Raw genomic sequence first — 20,041 nt, 5'->3', positions numbered from 1 at the left:
AGCAGAATCTGAATCTTTTATTATGGAACTTTTTCTTCTTTGCTGCATGGAGGGCGCCATAGCGACGAGCAGGGCTCAATTTGTGCTGGAACAAGCCGGATCCCGCACCTCAATTTACCAATCCCCCTCCTCACACCACACCCCCGCTTTTCAACTTCATCTGCGACATCTCTCCCTCCTCTGGTAACATGCTGGATCTCGCAATTTACGAATTAAGCACTGCTGTCTTCCGGTAGGAAGCATAGAACTTCCGTAATTAAAATTAACTAGTAATTAAATCTTGATCCAAAAATGGTTGACAAAACCGTTTTGAGTGGCTTACGGAGTGTTTTTTGAGGCACAACTTTGATTTGAAAAGATAAGTGTTAAAGCTGTTATACTTCTGTCAGATGTGGTCATACCTGCCAACAATTGTCTCTGGAAATCCGGGAGACTGGCCGGGGGATTCGTGGGTTTTGTTGGTTTTCACGAACTGAAGGGGTGGGGGTGGGGGAGTGGGTTTTCCGAGAGACAGAAAAAAATGGGAGGTGGGTCTGAAATACGGAAGACTCCCAGGAAAAACGGGAGTGTTGGCAGGTATGGATGTGGTTCAAGTGCGCAAGAAAAACGTCCTCCTAAATCAATGTCTACCGTCAGATAAGATGCAGAAATATAAGCCCAATCCCAATTTTACCCCTTAGCCCTTCTCTTTACCCCTACCCCTCATGTGAAGGGGTAGGGGTGTCCCAGTTCTCTTTATCTTGAAGGCGTAGGGCTAAGGCAGGGGTGTGCAAACTCAGTCCTGGAGGGCCGGTTTCCTGGAGAGTTTAGCTCAAACCCTAATCAAACACCCCTAAACTCTTACTAGGTATACTAGAAACTTCCTGGCAAGTGTGTTAAAGCAAGTTGGAGTTAAACTCAGCAGGACACCAGACCTCCAGGACCGAGTTTGGACACCCCTGGGCTAAGGGGAAGAGCTAGATAGCCCTTCAAACAGAGATATTTCAGGATCACACTCAAAACCAAAAGCTAAAATTATATTTCCCAGAATACACCAGCCACAACGGCAGAATGGCTGCACACAGAAGAAGGTGCACAAATTAATATTTTTGTTATTATTACGAAGTTTTACAACAAATAAGCACATGTTTTAATACGTTCATAACAGCGTTTGTGTTTTACCATCATGCTTAAAAAATAAAAAATAAAAAATAAATAAATAAAAAACGCTAAATTTTGCTTTCTATAATCTCTAACAATAACTCCTGAACAGCAGTCCCACTACATTCTGTCACTCGATGACACTTGAATACCCTGTCAGAAAAGTCTAGTGGGTGGGAACGAGCTTTTTACAGTGTCTGCAATAATGTTAGTGTTGTTTTTGTGTGTTTATGTAGATGAATATGGTCACTGTGTAAATACACAGTATAGTTATGATGATATTGCCACATTAGATTGTTTTGATAACATGATATATGCCTTCAGTGTTTTCCTGAAGATAAATACCAACAAACAACTCAACTGGAATCAGTACAGCAATCGCCATCCACCCCACCCTCCAACCATTCAAAGTTCCATAAGCGTGATTTGACTGACTTTGTGACATCTTCAAGCCCAGAAAACAATGAAGGTAGTCTAAACAAGCCTTCATTGCAGTTCATGCAAATAGATTGTTTTAAAGGAGACCTGGGAGTCAGGACTTAATTCACAATTAATACATAATTGATGCCTCTTAGTGAAATAAAATAAATAAAACATATTTACATTATTGAAAAAAAATTAGCTTCCACTCTGGCACTCAAAAGCACCCCCTTTAAAGATGTTGTTTGTAAAATTGAACATTGTATGTATACACAGTATGTATTTATGCATGTAAGAAAAAAAGCATTGTGTAAAAGCAATAAGTGAGTGAAGGCTGTGCTGTACTGTAAGCTAAAGGAGATGCAGGCGCTCAGCTGTGCATCTTGACTAACATTGACCTTTAGCTGTGAGGATTCTCAATAAAGCATGGCCTTTCAAAGGTATCGCTTAAGTGCAAGAGTCTACATCTCATTTAACACAAGGCTTCTTCGATCCATAACATCCGCCCTTTAAATTGTGTCAGATGCTTTCTCTACAGAGAAAAAAAACAAATTTAAATGTAACTCATTTACAGACTAAAATCGCACACATTTATAACGTCAACCAACTTATAAGTTATCATTTAAAGCCCATCAATAATCTATTTATTTAGTTAGATAAATGTGTAAATATATATATATATATATATATATATATATATATATATATATATATATATATATATATATATATATAATGTATAATAAAAACGACAACTAGTTGACGTTTATTTTTGTAAATACTATTATTTGTACATATTTGTTTGCACACTTATTAACACTTATTTTATTCTAACTAGCAAATGCTCTTAGTTAATTGCATTTATTCGATAACAAAGGTTAACATATGCTGTAAAAAAAAACATATATTGCTGATTATAATTTCACGTTAGTTAAACCATAACTAACGCTAAGTGATGGGAAAACTTTTCTAATGATATCTGTTGACATTTTTCGATTTGCAAAATATAATTAGCATACAAAATGCTCCAAAATGAAATATTTAGACTGTGTTTTTAATGTAGCTGGCTTGACTGATGAAAATATATATTATATTGAACTGAAATGTAACACTGCTGGACTACGTCTTACATTAACTTTAAAAATGGTTTTAAATGATCATTTTTCAAATCAGCTAATGAGAACGTCAAAGCCTCAATCATGGGACACTTGTTAGAAATCTGTCAGCTCTGGATTGCTGCTGTGCACCTCAATAAATGACCAGTTATCCAAAATAAAACCTTTAAAAACTGTGGCGTATAACTCTCAAAAAGAATCTAAAGCACTTTTTTTGCTCAGCTTTTCAAATATGTGCCTTCCACTGTGGCCTGCTGTGTGTGTGTGCTGTTGACTATTAACAGTAGATGTAGTGTTGACTCTAATGAGAATGTAACCTGCTGTTGAAAAGGCCTCACATCCACACTCCATTAACTCTGCAAGCCAATTACACATTGCACTCTGATAGGTCAGACCCCGCCGCCTCATTTACATTATAACTCAATGGATACGGTGAAGGTAGAACATGCTCAGTGAGAAAGGTCTGACTGCTATGCACAAACATACACACACACAAACACACTGTTTAAATGGCAAAACTATAAAGAATAAAAAACCTGTTAAAGAATTACTTCACTTAAAAATGAAGATTCCTTATTTTTTGTACAGCAAGAAGACTTTTCTTTTTGACTTATTTACCATCCATTACACTGCTTTAAATCCTTTTTGATGTACTTATTTGATTTGTGTAGGGTGTGATTCAAAATCTGCTTCAAATACTGTTATTTTGAAGATTAGGAAACTTAAAAAGGGCCGTTTGTGACATATAATATTAGGAAATTAGCAATATTAGAATTATTTTAGAATTATTAAAAATTAGATCAATCTTAGATAAAGATAGATAAATTCTGCTATGCGTTTACAAGAATAAATTACATAAAAACTGAACTGTAAAATAAATAAAAAATTATATTTATATATATTTAAATATTCAATCCATATTAATATTTCAAAACATTTTGTAATTGTGTAATCTGACCAGGGCTTTAATTGTTTTTGTTTTCAATCAACTTAAATTTGTTAAACAATTGCATTAACTTAATCGATTTGAAGGTATGGTGTGGAACCCAGCATTTTTTTACAGAGAAAACAATATTTTTATACTAGAAAATGCTTATAGATTTAAGAATTCTTAGATCTTTGGGCTAGAAAATTGGTAAAATTTCACCACCACCAAAAACAAACATTCAATTTCTCCAACATAGTGCTTTCTGATTTCCATCAAGTTGTTCATTTTCTGGTAATCTCATTGGTTAGCAAAATCAGAGCCGAAAAACCCAAGGCAATAAACGAATGAAGCGCACTTACCTCAATGACTTGAAAGATAGCAGGCAGGAGACGGCTCTCTCTAACAAGCCTGTGGGGGGAAAAACAAACACACACACACACACACACACACGTTTAGCTTGTGACACACACATTTACTTCATGGCGCTAGGCCCACGTTCCATCTTCATTAGTGTGACACTTGTGCGTGCATTTGGGTTTTGGCAGAGAACGGGACCGCTGAGGTGTGAACGCTCCGTCGTGCCAAGATCAGTCAGCTGGGAAAATGACCTTTGACTAATCCGGTGACGAGTGAAAACGAGAGAGAAAGTGTGCTGCCGCAGGAGATGAAAGAGTGATGGAGGGAGAAAGTCAGATGGAAGAAAAACAATGTATTGAGGGCGAGAAAGAGAGCGGCTGTGTACCAAAACATAGTGAGCTTCCGACCTAGACAGCATTTTTGGAATTCATAGAACAACATTACGCTGCTCTCACAGGAGAGGCTCTCGTTCAAATTGAATGGTTTTAATGTTTCAATGTGCATATGATGCAGGAAATACATTTTAAAAATAATGCACTGGTGGCTCAGTGGGTAGAACAATCGCCTCACGATAAGAAGGTCCCTGGTCTGAGTCCTGGCTGGCTCAGTTGGTATTTCTGTGTGGAGTTTGCATGTTCTCCCTGTGTTGGCGTGGGTTTCATCCAGGTGCTTTGGTTTACCCCACAGTCCGAAGCCATGCGGTATAGATGAATTGAATAAACTTAATTGGCCGTGGTTTATGTGTGTGAATGAGTGTGTATGGGTGTTTCCTAGTACTGGGTTGCAGCTGTAAGGGCATCTGCTATGTAAAACATATGCTGGATAAGTTGGTGGTCTATTCCGCTGTGGCAACCCCTGATGAATAAAGGGACTAAACTTAAAGAAAATGAATGAATAATGCTGTGCACAATAGATGGATGGATTTAACATTTAAAAAGACTAATTAACACAAAAAAATTACTTCTTTGCAGTAAAATTACAATTTGCAGCTTAATAATTTTTAGATCATCATTTTTCATAAAGAAACTACATAAAAATAGACAAAACAACAGATTTTACAGTAAAATAATGTGCAGTTTAATTACTTTTAATCCATCAGTTTTACCATCCACTTGTTAAGTTGTGACGTATCGGTGATGTACAAAATACTGTTTTCGGGTCCAAGCTGCTAATCATTTGAATTGAGAAAATATTTGTTTATGGCTACTTTTTAGTTATATCACACATTAAAGTGAATTTTATATAAAATCATGATGTGCACAACAGTGTCTGGACTTGCTGCAGCACAAATACTCAAATTTTAACAATTTATACAAATGTTTTTTTATCACTTTCTGGCCATTGAATATATGGCATGGATAGACTGTATACAGTTGAAGTCAGAATTATTAGCCTCCCTTTTAATTTTTTTTTCTTTTTTAAAAATTTCCTAAATGATGTTTAACAGAGCAAGGACATGTTCACATTCAGTCTGATAATATTTTTTCTTCTGGAGAAAGTCTTATTTGTTTTATTTCGGCAAGAATAAAAGCAGTTTTTAATTTTTTATTCACCATTTTAAGCTCAAAATGATTAGCCCCTTTAAGCTATGTATTTTTTCGATAGTCTACAGAACAAACCATCATTGTACAATGCTTTTCCTAATTACCATAACCTGCTTAGTTAACCTAATTAACCTAGTTAAGCATTTAAAAGTCACTTTAAGCTGTATAGAAGTGTCTTGAAAAAGATCTAGTTAAATATCATTTACTGACATCATGACAAAGATAAAATAAATCAGTTATTAGAAATGAGTAGGAAAAAATCTTTTCATTAAACAGAAACTTTGTAAAATAAATAAACAGGGGGGCTAATAATTTTGACTTCAACTGTATATATATATATATATATATATATATATATATATATATATATATATATATATATATATATATATATAGAGAGAGAGAGAGAGAGAGAGAGAGAGAGAGAGAGAGAGTTGAAGTCAAAATTATTAGCCCAAACAAATATTTCCAAATGATGTTAAACAGAGCAAGGAAATTTTCACAGTATGTCTGATAATATTTTTTCTTCTGGAAAAAGTCTTAATTGTTTTATTATGGCTAGAATAAAAACAGTTTTTATTTAAAAAAAAAAAATTAAGATCAATATTATTAGCCCCTTTACGCAACATTTATTTTTTAATAGTATACAGAACAAACCATCATTATACAATTTGCCCTAACTTGCCTAATTAATCTTTAAATGCCACTTTAAGCTGAATATCAGTGAAATCTTATTATTTACTGTCATCATGGCAAAGATAAAATAAATCAGTTATAAGAAATGAGTTATTTAAACTATTATGTTTAGAAATGTGTTAAAAAAAATCTTCTTTCCGTTAAACAGAAATCAAGGGAAAAACATACAGGGGGGCTGATAACTGACTTCAAATGTATCTAATTAAGAAAGTCTCATTTATTATATCCAAGCAACCCAGTTTTTAAAACAAATGTTCATATGTGACTATGACTTACAAATGTAGCTGTACAGGTAGGCAGCTCACTAGGTTTAAATCAAGAGGATCGAGTGTTCAAATGTGCCTATGATGTCTAAAAAGACTATCTACTGTAGGTAGGCAGTTCACCAGGTCCAAACTGAATCCTTGCACAGAACTACAGTACGTATGATGCTCAGAAATGCTATGTAGGCAGCAAAAGTTGAAATAGTTTTTTTAAGCAATATGCGAAAACAGAATTGGCCAAATGCTATGCTATCTACAGTTGAAGTCAGAGTTATTAGCCCTCCTGAATTATTAGCCCCCTGTATATTTCCCCCAATTTCTGCTTAATGGAAAGATGATTTTCTTTCAACACATTTCTAAACATAATAGTTTTAATAACTCATTTCTAAATTATTTTATCTTTGCCATGATGACAGTACATTCTATTTGACTAGATATTTTTCAAGATACTAGTATTCAGCTTAAAGTAACATTTAAAGGCTTTACTAGGTTACTAAGGCAAATCATTGTATAACGATGGTTTGTTCTGTAGAAAATTGCAAAAAAAATATTGCTTAAGAGGGCTAATAATAACACTGACAATTAAAAAAAAAAAAAAAAAAAAAAAAAATATATATATATATATATATATATATATATATATATATATATATGGCTTTTAATCAAGCCAAAATAAAACAAACATGACTTTCTCCAGAAAAAAAAATAATAATTAAAAAAAAAATTTATATATATATATATATATATATATATATATATATATATATATATATATATATATATATATATTACAGGAAATACTGTGAAAAATTCCTTGCTCTGTTAAGCATATTTTGGGAAATATTCAAAAAAGAAAAGAAAAAAAGAATCACAAGAGGGCAGATAATTTTCACTTTAATTTTATCTAATGGACAAAATGTGGTAGTAAAAACAGTGTCAACAGAGTGGCTCTTTTTTTTTACACTGCATATTTATGTCTAAAAATGCTGACTAGGTAGGCAGTTCAATATGTCTAAATCATTTAGATACAATGTACACAACTGTCTATATGATGTGTGAAACCGCTGACATGCTAAACAGCTCGTCAGATTTGTATGTAATTAAGGTGTCCAAAACTGCTGACCTGCTAAATTTGTGTCTCCTGAACTGAACATTCAAACAGGTCTAAAGTCTTGTTGGTCTGAAAGAAATGCTTGAACATATTTATAATGCCCTACACTGAAAAAATAATGCTTCATTCATTCATTTTCCTTCAGCTTAGTCTCTAGTTCAGAGGTTGCCACAGCAGAATGAACTGCCAACTATTCTAGCATATGTTTTATGCAGTGGATGCCCTTCCAGCTGCAACCCAGTACTGGGAAACACCCATACACACTCATTCACACACGCACTCATACACTACGGCCTATTTAGTTTATTCGATTCATCTACTGTATAGTGCATGTGTTTGGACTGTGGGGGAAACCGAAGCACTCGGAGAAAACCCATGCTAATAAGAGGAGAACATGCAAACTCCACACAGAAATGGCAACTGGCCCTGCCAGGACTCGAACCAGCAATCTTCTTGCTGTTAGGTGACAGTGAGAACCACTAAGCCACTGTGCCACTAAAATGCTTCATTGGATTTACTACTTTTTTAAGGTAAGTGGATGCAAACAAATTATAATGGGCTGAATTTAAACAAACAAATTAAATTGAAAATTATTAAATTTAGTTAGTTTGTTTTTTTGTTTAATTCAACCCACATAAATTGTTTGAAAAGATAAAAAATAAAAATCAGTGTAGGCAGGCAGATCACGAAGCTTAGAAATAAAGCCGGAGAAGCTCCAGACAGCCTGACTCAGAGGAGTAATGGAAGTCTTTATTGAAAATGACTCGCCGTTCTCTATTATTGATTAAAGTCTTTGATTCACGGCTAATTACCGTATGCAAAAAGTGCATTGAGCAGAATGCCACAATAATCGGAGAAAAAGACAGACAGAAAAAGTGGAGTTAGTTGAAGGGTCACGTTTGGAATACTCTTGATGTCCTTCCCAGTCATCTCAATGATATATGACACAGCTCCAGTTCTTATATCTCCCCTGAGTGTGTGTGCTCTAGGGAAGGATCTTTGAGTAAGAGTTGTTGCTATAAAACATTTGAAGATCATTACGTTACACAATTTTTAATACTGAAGGACAAAGTAAAAACCAAACTAACATTAAAGCTGCAAGCAGCGATGAAAGGGACCTGGTGCCTGGGCTCACTGTCGCCCGGTGGCCTTAGGATGACAGAGAACAGCGAACAATAATAATTTAAACTGATATATACTGCATATATAGATATAAAACTGAGAAAACGTCTTTCTGTCAGCAGGTGGCGCTATGATTGGGACTCAATATAGACATGTAGAATCTCTTTTAGTTTGTGAATTTTCAGGCAGATCTCATTGTGTGGCTGAGTTATGTACTTACTCCTCTATGGCTATAAACTGAAATTTGTCAGTCCGCCACGGACATGCCCTTCAGCGAAAACTCTAGATCTTCACAATTTAACATCACAAAGGTCTTTGGATTAAGCTAACAGAAGATTAATTCGATCTAATAAAATTTGTAGAAGAAATTTGTTACAATGTAAAACGTGTAATTTTTCTGTTGCCAGCAGGTGGCGACTGAATATTGGCATATATATTGGCATGACTGCAACAGAATATTGGCATGTAAATGTGTTCAGGTCAGGACTCTTATCAAACGTGTAATATGCAGCAGATCGGACAATGCATGCCTGAGTTAAAACAACTTCCTGTTTTGTGGCGAAACATCAAAGTTTGTGAGGCTGCCATCAACACGCCCTTTGGCGAAAACTCGAGATCTTTGCAATTTCGCCAAGGCCTTCAGATGACAAAACCCAATTTTGGTGTTGATCAGATAAAATCCTTAAAAGAAGTTTGTTAAAATACAACGTCTAGAAATGCCAAAAACTGCCCTTTTTAGAAAAGAAAGTTGAAAATATTCGACTGTTCTGTTTGGGATTTCACCCCAAGAGACTTTTTTGTAGGTTTTGGCATGTTTGACTTGTCTGCAAATTTTCAACGTAGCTCAGTGGCTACTTCGTCAAACGTGCATAGGTGGCGCCGTCGAGTCATTTTGCCACAGCCACTTCTGAAACCCATATTAAACATGCACTTTTGCTACTTCTGACGCGTGTAAAGTTTTTTAAGTTTTCGAGCATGTTCAGACCCTCAAAAATGCTTTTCGTTTTAGAGAAGAAGGAGAGACTTTTAGTCGCTGTTTCAAGTTATCTGGAGCTGTACAACTTCAAAAAACGTGTAAAACTATCACAGTGACTGTTTACATGGACATCAGTAATCGAATTATTTGCCTTAATCTGAATAAGACAATAGTATTATTAAGGTGTTTACATGAGTGGCTTTTTGAATGCTCCTTGCATGATCCTGTTTTACATGATATGGCACATGGCTCGATTAACATCATTGCATCACCGCCCTATCCACATATCCTCCGGGGTTTCATGTAATTTCGGGAGTTCCATTATTAATTTGTTGACTTTAACTGCAGTTTGGCACTTTCACTTTCATTTAGGAACATTTCATGCATGCCCCTCATGACAAACAAGATATTGGATGCGAGTATGAACTGCTGGAAGAGCGTAGTTTTAGGCATGTATTGACTGTGTATAGACTATCCTGTCGCAAAATGAGGTGAGAGTCCTACACGAAGGTAATAGTTTGATTGTAGAGTTTACATATCTGTACTGCACTTCAATAATGCCACTACAATCGGCACACTCCACATGTCTTAATCCCGTTTCTGTTTAGTTCGATTATGAATCGGATTAATCAAAAATCGCTGTTTACACGATAGACTCTTAATCAGATTACTGTCTTAATCGTATTGAAAACGTATTATAGGTGTTCATGTAAACAATGTTATCAAATATTACATCTATAACAATATCAGCAGCAGCACTCACGCACAATACGTAGCTGAGAGAGATAGAGGTGAATGTGGGGGTCTATATATGAGTAAATCTGCCACTAACTTGCTGAATTCCTGCTATGTGAACCCAAAGCCACAGGTAGAGAGAGCATTATCCTCTTTGTGCCTCAAAGTCTAAAAGAAGTCAGCACAGCTTAAACCTGGGATTTAGGGAATTTCAGAGTCTTTACTTTACTGGCTTTATGGTGTCAAAATAATTGCATGTTGGTAAGAATTTGGGTTTAAAAAAAATATATATATAAAAATAAAATCAACATAACCAGAAACAGACACAGCAATGTCTTTGTGTCAGTCAGACCAGAGTATAATATGTAATAATAATAACAGAGTATAATAATAATAATTGGATTGTTTTTTTTTTATTTTGACTACTTTTTTTTCTGGATTGACATAATGCATGCACTGTGAAAGTCTGAAATTAAAGAGCAGATGTGAAAAAAACAAATCCAGACATACAAAAACTGTAGCAAAAAGGTCCATTTGGAGCTGTAATGGCCACAATCTTCGTTTACTTATTACTTATGGACCAAGATTTATCAATAGGCGGCCCACAGAAAATGTTCTTGCTTATGGCCAGTTTAAAGATAAAAAAAGAAAAGAAAAAAAAAAGCATACATTCAACGGCCACTTTATTAGGTACAGCTTACTAGTACCGTGTTGACCCTTCATTTGCCTTCAGAACTGCCTTAATCCTTCATGGCATAGATTTAACAAGGTACTGGAAATATTTCTCAGAGATTTTGGTCCATATTGACATGATAGCATCCCGCAGCTGCTGCAGATTTGTCCACTGCACATCGATGATGCGAATCTCTCGTTCCAAGCCATGATGTCTTTTTTTTTTGCCACTAATTCATACGATATTCCAAAATGCGCAAACAAAAAGCTGGATGCATGTTTCCCCCAGTGTGCCATCACAAAAAGGTAAAACCACACTGCTCAATCCATTTTATGAGCTTCATAAAATATCCTGCAGAATCGAATTTCACTTTTTTTGACAATATTACAGAAATCAAATAATACCAATAGAATAGCTGAATTAGAAATTGTGTCTTCCACATGAACACGACACCTCGACATGACTTACAATACACATAAACTCATAAAGTCCTCCACTAAGACAAAGTTAATAAGCAACAAAGAGGCTCTTTAAAACACCAGGAATAGATCACCTGCAGCAAGCACCCCTGATTCATTCATATACAGTGAGGGAAACAAACATTATACACGTCACCGTTTTTCCCACCAAACATATTGTAAAGGTGCTGGTGACTTGATATTTTGACCAAAGAAATCCATTTATGCAAAGGAAACAAAACTAATTAGTTTACACATGAAGTTAGGTGTAATAAAACAAAATGACACAGGGTAAAGTATTGAACACATGAAGAAAGGAAGATGTAGAAAGACAGTGTAGGCCCAGACAGCAACTGGAAGCTCTCAGTAGTTCTTCAGCAACACTCTGCTCTTCCTCAGTGTAAATGAATATCAGCTGCTTCAGTCCAACATCTACATTAGCAGGAGGATGAAGATGAAACCAGGGTGGACATTTCAGTCAATGGTCCAAAACACAGCCAAGGAAACTCTTAAATGCATTCAGAGAAAGAAAATCAAGCTGTAGAATGGCCTAGCCAATCACCTGACTTGAATCCAATAGAGAATACAAAATAAAATTCAGATTTGATAGAGAGATTTGAAAAACTCACACCCGAGCAATGCATATGACTTCATTCTCCTTATGAGAGGCATCTTTAAGCTGCCATCACCAAAAAAAGCCCTTTAAATAAAGTATTAAATACCTTTCAATACATATTGTTTGTATGGTTTGGGCTTTTACCAAAATCTAGTTTAATTTCATGTCAACAGCTCCTTTAGAAATATTATTCCCTTGAAAAAACATGACATGTTCAATACTTATTTCCGCCACTGCAGCACCATGATATACACACTCACTGATGGAGTCCACTGACAAAAGAGTGACGCACATCCAACAATCAGTGCGTTCAAGTGTGCTCTTCCTCCAGTCTGTTTATTCAGAACAGTCAATGATCTCTCATCTGTCTGCGCTCTCCTTCCCAATAAACATCATTACCCCTACAATTACCAACAAAACACAAGAGCCAATACAAACCACACACAGGCTTCGGGAACAACGGAGTAAGCAGCCATAATGAATAGGAGCATTTTATCATGACACACCAGACAGGGAGAGAAAGATTGTGGCCTTTTCGCACTGACGGCTTATTTGTGTCCGGTTTGTGCTCCATTAGGTCTTTAATAGCCAAGCAGGCCAGTGACTAGGATCACTCATCCATCTTCCTGAATGACGGCCGTTTGCGGAGGTCGACTGTGTGGGTGAAAAAAATACTGAGCTTTCAGAGCAACCAGGTTATTGGCCCACTTACACAGTCCTCAGGCAATGAAGCAGGCGTTTAGAGGCAGTTTTTCACTGTAAAGAGCAGACACACACCAAGCCGACGCCAAACAACTAGCACCAACCAAACCCAACAGTGTTGTCGCCTTGTGTTGGATCACATCTGGACCAAAAAGCTGTGTGTGAACACACCAAACGGATAAAAGCCTGAACAAGAGGACATGACAGTTATCTGTTTTCTCGTTCCTCAAAGGAAAACCGAACTTCCAACGCACAAAGAGTGTAAACAAAGCAGCATTGAGAACCATTATAACAGTAATGGTCACTCACCAGGAAGGTATTCATTCATGCAAAAATGTCTGATAAATTAATAATCTATATCCACATCGTTTGCAAATATATTGAGAAATTAAGAGTGATTACAGCCGGCCTCTTTGTGATCACGTGCTTGTATGAACTCCCTATAACACGTGGGGATGCTCCTGTTGAGGTGGCGGATGGTCTCCTGAAGAATCTCTTCCCAGACCTGGAATAAAGCATCCACCAACTCCTAAACAGTCTGAGGTGCAGGTAGGCGTTGGCGTATGGAGCGAGACATTATTTCCCAGATGTGCTCAATTGGATTCAGGTCTGGAGAATGGGCGGGCCAGTCCAAAGCATCATTAGCCACACTGTCGGGCCAGTGCGAGCCAGGGCTTTTATTGGGGCCAGGCCATGCTAATAGCCCGGGAGCATGAGCATTGAGGCCGAAATCATGTCTCGTTTCCACTGTCAGGCTAGTAAATCGCAAACCCCGCCGGCAGAATGTCCCCCAAATCAAACATCACACAACCCGCCCAGTTCAGCGGGAATCAGACAAGCAGAAAAAGCACACCATTGCATAATCACGAAACAATTAAAATGAAGACAACCGAAACCAACAAATGACATAGTACAGCATTACAATATGTCTATATGCACAGGCCTATGTATTTTCATTCATTTTATTTGTTTACTTGCCGACCGACTGTTGGCATCGAATTGTCTCGCCATCAACGAAGGGATGACCCAGCAATGATATAAAACCACACAAATGTTCCAGTAATAACTTGGTATAAAATAAACGGCGTCAAACATTCAGCCAAATGCCTCGGAGAGACCTAAAACATATACATTTTTTTCCTATATGACACTTAATAGGTAATTCCCCTTTATTTCAGAGAATAATTCAAGAATGTTGTGTATTATTCGGTTATCTTAAGTAAAGGAAATTGTTAAGTGTTTTAGGATATAAGCGCAAGTAATAAAATATAGGATATAGACTATATATTGTTGCACTCAGCAGCTGTCCACTAATAAAGCTCTATATTTAAAATTTCATTTTTAAATTTTACCACGTCATATAAAACATAAACACTTGTTTGAAGACATAAAACAAATTTTTCACGTACAGTTTCCCAATCCGTTTGTAAAGCAGCACTGCGCAGGACTGGATGATAGAAAAGAAGGTCGTTTCTGATCATTTCACACACCCAAAAAACTGCTCGGTTTGCACCATTTGATTAGTATCATCATATCTAAATAGCCTACTTCTTAAATAATATTTCAAAACTCCTTTGTTGTTTATTGTTTTTAGAAAATATCTAAAATCTTTTTTCAGAGGGGCCTTTATAAAATGAAAGTTTAAAATGGCTTAAAACGGTTTAATTTTCTTTGTGTTGTATATACCTAAATTGTTTTAGCTTTTGTTTGTTTTATATTGGTTTATTTATTTAACGTGATTTTTATTGTATCCAATATTTGTTATTCTTTAAATGATTTCAATATAGCTTAGGCTATTCTATCTCGATGTGACACAATCGTTTTGAGTCTACAAAAGTGGAGACGTAATTTGTAAAGTTTTATGTCTTTCTGTTATATTCATAGCTTGTATTGAAAGAAAGAAAGAAAGAAAGAAAGAAAGAAAAAAAGAAAGAAAAAAAGAAAGTAAGAAAGAAAGAAAGAAAGAAAGAAAGAAAGAAAGAAAAAAAGAAAGTAAGAAAGAAAGAAAGAAAGAAAGAAAAAAAGAAAGAAAAAAGAAAGTAAGAAAGAAAGAAAGAAAGAAATAAAGAAAGAAAGAAAGAAAGCAAGAAAGCAAGAAAAAAAGAAAGAAAGAAAGAAAGAAAGAAAGAAAGAAAGAAAGAAAGAAAGAAAGAAAGAAAGAAAGAAAGAAAGAAAGAAACCCAGCCGCTTGTGGCATCAACAAAGCAGTGAAGCGAGCTTTCCTTCGGTCAGTATCTCACACACAGGCATCTAAATGCGCACATTTCACTTGAAAAAAAACTTGGAAAGAAAACTCTCGACAACTGTTACTGACTGCTGTGTCTTTAAAATGGTCTAAAGATTATTATGCGTTATTGAAACATCAAGGAGGGTGCAGCAAAGAAATGTCACTTATTAAATTAATGCAACACTCTTACATTTAAAAGGAAAATATAAGGGCGATCATAAGCAAAAAGACCCCTAGCCTATGAGTTGTTATATGGAATAGCCTACCTTAAACTGACCAGCTATATGTTTTCCTTTCCCTTATTTATTTATTTTCGGTGCATGTACTCGTGTGCAAAAGGGAAAACTAGTGTAATGGCGGCACACCATCTTTACCAGACTCTGGCAAACCCCGCCTCTCCTTTCACTCCGCCCCCAAACCCTATCTGGCACAAGGTATTCGGCGGGCTGAAGAAGGTCGGCTGCTGGCCCCGAGGAAGCCCTGCTTTGGCCCGATCAGGCCCCAGAAATCACAGTGGAAACACAACTGGCCCTGGCTCGTTCTGACACGCTCGCTTTAGACGAGACAATGGAAACTCGGCTAATGCCTGCTGACTGCTTACACACTCCAGCCACATAAGTTCTAGCATTGTCTTGCATTAGGAGGAACCCAGGTCAACCGCACTGGCATATGGTCTCACAACGGATCTGAGGATCTCATCTTGGTACCTAATGGCAGTCAGGCTACCTCTGGCAAGCACATGGAGGACCGAAGAAATGCCACCCCACACCATTACTGACCCACTACCAAACTGGTCAGGCTGGAGGATGTTGCAGGAAGCGGAACGTTCTCCACGGCGGCTCCAGACTCTGTCATATGCTCAATAGCCGCATTTCCACTATCGGGCCAGTGCGAGCCAGGGCTTTAATCAGGCCGGGCCGGGCCAATAGCCCGGGAGGTTGAGAAATGAGGCCGAAATCATGTCGCGTTTCCACTGTCGGGCTAGTAGCTCAAAGCGCGTCACGCAAACACCGCCCACAGAACGTCCCCGAATCAAACGTCACACAACCCGCCCACTTCAGCAGGAATGAGGCAGATAAAGCAAACCATAGAATCATCACGAAACGAAACCATTAAAATGAAGACAACCGAAACAAACAAACGACACGTTACTGTACAGCAGTACATGAAATGTCTATACGCACAGACCTGTGTATTTCCATTTATTACATTTGTTTACTCGCCGACCGACTGTTGGCATTGTGCATTGCTCTCGTCACTAACGGAGCCATCACAGAGAGCGCACCCGTCCATAGTATAAAGCCACAGAAATTCTCCTTTATAACTCGATATAGCACGTCTTAGCGTTAGTGTTTCCGGCACAAGAAGAGCGAGTGGCCTAATAAAATATATTTGTTGCGCTCAGCAGCTATTTACTGAAGCTCTTCATTTAAAGTTTTATTAATAAATTTAACCACATCATATAAAAACATAAACAGTTGTTTGAGGATATAGAACACATTTTGTGTTTGGACTTTCCCCTGATGCGTTTAAAGCAGCGAGCGCTGCGCAGGACTGAGTGACAGAAAAAAAGCTAGGCTAGATTCTGCTTTCACTCACCGAAATAATGCTGTTTGCGCGATTTGATTAATATCATCGTATCCAAATACTTTATAAATAATATTTCAAACCTTCTCCGGTGTTTATTGTTTTTAGAAAATATCTAAAATCTTTTTTTTTTCAGATAGGTCTTTGTATAATGAAAGTTAGGCTATATGTGGCTTTAAAACGGTTTGATTTATGTATTGTTTATAGGCTACCTACATTGTTATAGCTAGCTTTTGTTTATTTTATATTGATTTATTTATTTAATGCAATTTTATATATATCCGATATTTGTAATTCTTTAAATTATATTTCAATATAGCTTAGGCTATTTTATCAAGATATGACACTATATTGTTTAAAGTCTACGAAAGTGGGCACGTAATTTGATAAGTTTTATGTCTTTCTGTTGTATTTATATTGTGTATTATCTCAATATCTGCCCGCTCGCGGCATCAACAGAGCTATGAAGGGAGCGCTCTTTCCCGGTCTCACACACAAATACAGGCATTTAAACGCGCACAAACACACCTTTTAAACTTGACAAAAACTCTCGAAAACCTGTTGCTGTGTGTTTAATATGGTGTAAAGATTATTATTTGAAACAGAAAGGAGGACGCAGCAAAGAACGTCCCTATAAATTAAAACTACTTTATTATTTTATGCAGCAGCCTTACATTTAAAAGGGAAACATAAGGGTGATCATACGCAAAAAGACCCCAGACTGTTGGGTTAGATGTTTTCTTTCCCTTATTTATTTATTTGTTTGGCGCATGTACTCATGTGCGATCAGAAACCGCCCGCCTCTCCTTTCACTCCGCCCCGAAGCCCCAGCTGGCCCTCCTTGGCCCAAGGTATTCGGCGGGCCGAAAAAGGCCAGCAGCTGGCCCCAAGAAAGCCCCGCTTTGGCCTGATTAAGCCCCGGAAGTGACAGTGGAAACGCCACTGGCCTTGGCTCGCCCTGGCTCGCTCGCTTTAGGCGCGATAGTGGAAACGTGGCTAATGTGAGCCTGCTTTTACAGGTTTACTACAGTTCCCAGGCCTGTGGAGAGATCACCAGCCTGGTCTTGTTTCTCAACACAGACATCAGCCAAACAAAAAAACAATAAGGCTGATGTAATTTCGGATGCTGACAAATTTGTCACAAAAATCAACATCCTATCAGCAGAGATGAGGTTCGGCACTGCCATTACAGGCATCTCAAATCTCAATCCCACATCTTGTCTTTTCCCTTTCTCCAAAAAAAAAAAAAACAAGACTAGTAGGTCTTAACTCACAAAAACAATAAAGTGTGATTTCACCGGTGCTAAGCAGCATTTTCACGGAAGCCGGAAGTGTCGAGATTGGCATTTCCACAGGTAAATGTCAAGCAAAGACACCAAAGCATCTAATAAGAGAACGTATGCACATAATCTTTACGCTTGCAGGCAACCTTTGCATCTGATCTCCAATCAGTCGGTGAGGAAAAAGCCTCTCCTCATTTCCCCTCATGACATTTACTGACTGGCCGACGGCACTCGGAGGGGCCCAGACACTATCAGAGCCCGTCGCGGGGATGTGATTTCACCTCTCGAGATTTCGGTCGTACTAACAAATAGATCCATTACATCGATTCCAGACACCCCATCCGTCCATCTCTGTCTCGTCCGTTCAGCGGATGTACAATGTTGTCAAGAGGCCGGTGTTCGCTATGCCCACGCGTGCTTTCAGTCCCGCGCTGCCCACATAAACAGCACTGAGAGAATAATAGCCAGTCACACATACAAACAATTGGTGACACTTCCACATGCGTGATCCGCCATGGACACAGACAGCTCCCACACACCGCACGTCCTGTCCAATATCCCACTAGCAGAGGCTGACACCCTTCACAACACAGCGCACACACTCACACACACACACCACTGCTGTAGAAAGACATCAGCTCTACACACCAGCATTGGAGGAGAGAATAGTAATAATACAGCATCTTCGACCTGGTTTTAATTAATGTTAAGGTTTTTTAATGTGTACATTAGCGGCCAAAGATTCGGGATCGGATTTGGACAAGGTTTTAAAAGAAGTGTAGTCTGCTCACCATGGCTGTGCTGTAAAAAAAATGTACGCAATTTTTATGGTAAATAACTGTAAAACTACTTCCGTTCATCCACAAAGCTCAGTTTTACGTAGAAAATAAGTGAAGCATATGGGCCTAATGTGACTTTTGCAGCATGAGACGTGCTTCATTTGTTGAAGTGTATTTAATTCATTTCTGAGTTTAAAAGCACGAAAGAGAATTTGGACTCAGAAACAAGCAGGACACACACACACACACACGCACGCACACACACGTAAAATCAAATATGCAAAAATGATTATTAATCTAAGTGATTATTCACATAAACCCTCATTTGTTAAGTAATAAACAAACATAAAGAATACAGAATGAAAAGACCTGTGAAAGTGAAAGCATAAATCTGAACTGTGTGGCTCTTAAAGTGTTAGTGCACTATATACCTGTGTGCCCTAAATCACATACTTATGCATTATTTACCATTAAATACTGTCAGGGAAACAGTTTCAATTTCCAGTTAGTGAAAAAAAACGTTACTATTTTAATTTGGGATGACACTCAATGCATTTACTATGCTGTTGAGTGTGTAAGTGCATAAGCACTGTGCCATTTGGAGACGCCACTGTGTGTTTATCATTATTAATCAGTAAGGGGGAAAATTCAAGGGGGAAACAAATCCCTCACTCCTCTCGACTGAAGGACTTTTGTAGCTTTAATAAGAAACAAATCAAGTTCAATTCTTACAGCGAAGTCTCTTACATTTGAATGTTTTTATTCTATTGTCTATATATATTTTTTTTTGCTTTTTGTTTTACTTTGTCCCATTTTGCTTCAGTATTAAGATTTGTGAAATTGCATGATCTTTGAAATGAATAGGTGTAATACCAACCTTATTAACATGGGAAAAATAAATAAATGAATAATTAACAAATAAACGAACACATAAATAAAAATAAAATAAACAAATAAATAATAAACAATAAAGTTAAATAAACAATCATACAATAAATAAAAATGTAGTTAAATAAAACATAAATAATTAAAACAAATAAGTAAGAAATTAAGTTAGATAGATAGATAAATAAATAAATAAAACAAACAAACAAACAATAAATAAACAAAAAATAAAGTTAAATAAATAAACATATATAAACAAACAATAAACAAACAAACGAAATTAAATGAATAAATAAAAAATAAATAAAAAATAAATTAAATAAATAAAACAAACAATACATAAAAATATATAGATAAAATGAATAAATAGTTCAACAAACAAACAATAATTAAAAAAATAAGTTAAATAAATGAAACAAAGTTA

General features: G+C 36.7%; 1 protein-coding gene across 3 annotated transcripts in view; it reads right to left on the bottom strand.

The window, feature by feature from the left end:
* Positions 1–20,041, bottom strand: part of ulk4 (unc-51 like kinase 4) — a 277,382-nt gene that overhangs the window by 101,778 nt on the left and 155,563 nt on the right. For all 3 annotated transcript variants that reach the window (XM_087286485.1, XM_087286484.1, XM_087286486.1), the window contains one exon: positions 3,963–4,011. In XM_087286485.1, the coding sequence (XP_087142611.1) occupies positions 3,963–4,011 (49 nt within the window). The remainder of the gene's footprint in view (positions 1–3,962; positions 4,012–20,041) is intronic.

Source organism: Danio rerio, chromosome 16 (genome assembly GCF_052040795.2).
Source record: "Danio rerio strain M-AB ecotype USA chromosome 16, GRCz13ab, whole genome shotgun sequence".
NCBI classification, from domain to species: Eukaryota; Metazoa; Chordata; class Actinopteri; order Cypriniformes; family Danionidae; genus Danio; species Danio rerio.
The sequence above is the reverse complement of the archived record's forward strand: the minus strand, read 5'-3'. Positions and strand labels throughout refer to the sequence as shown.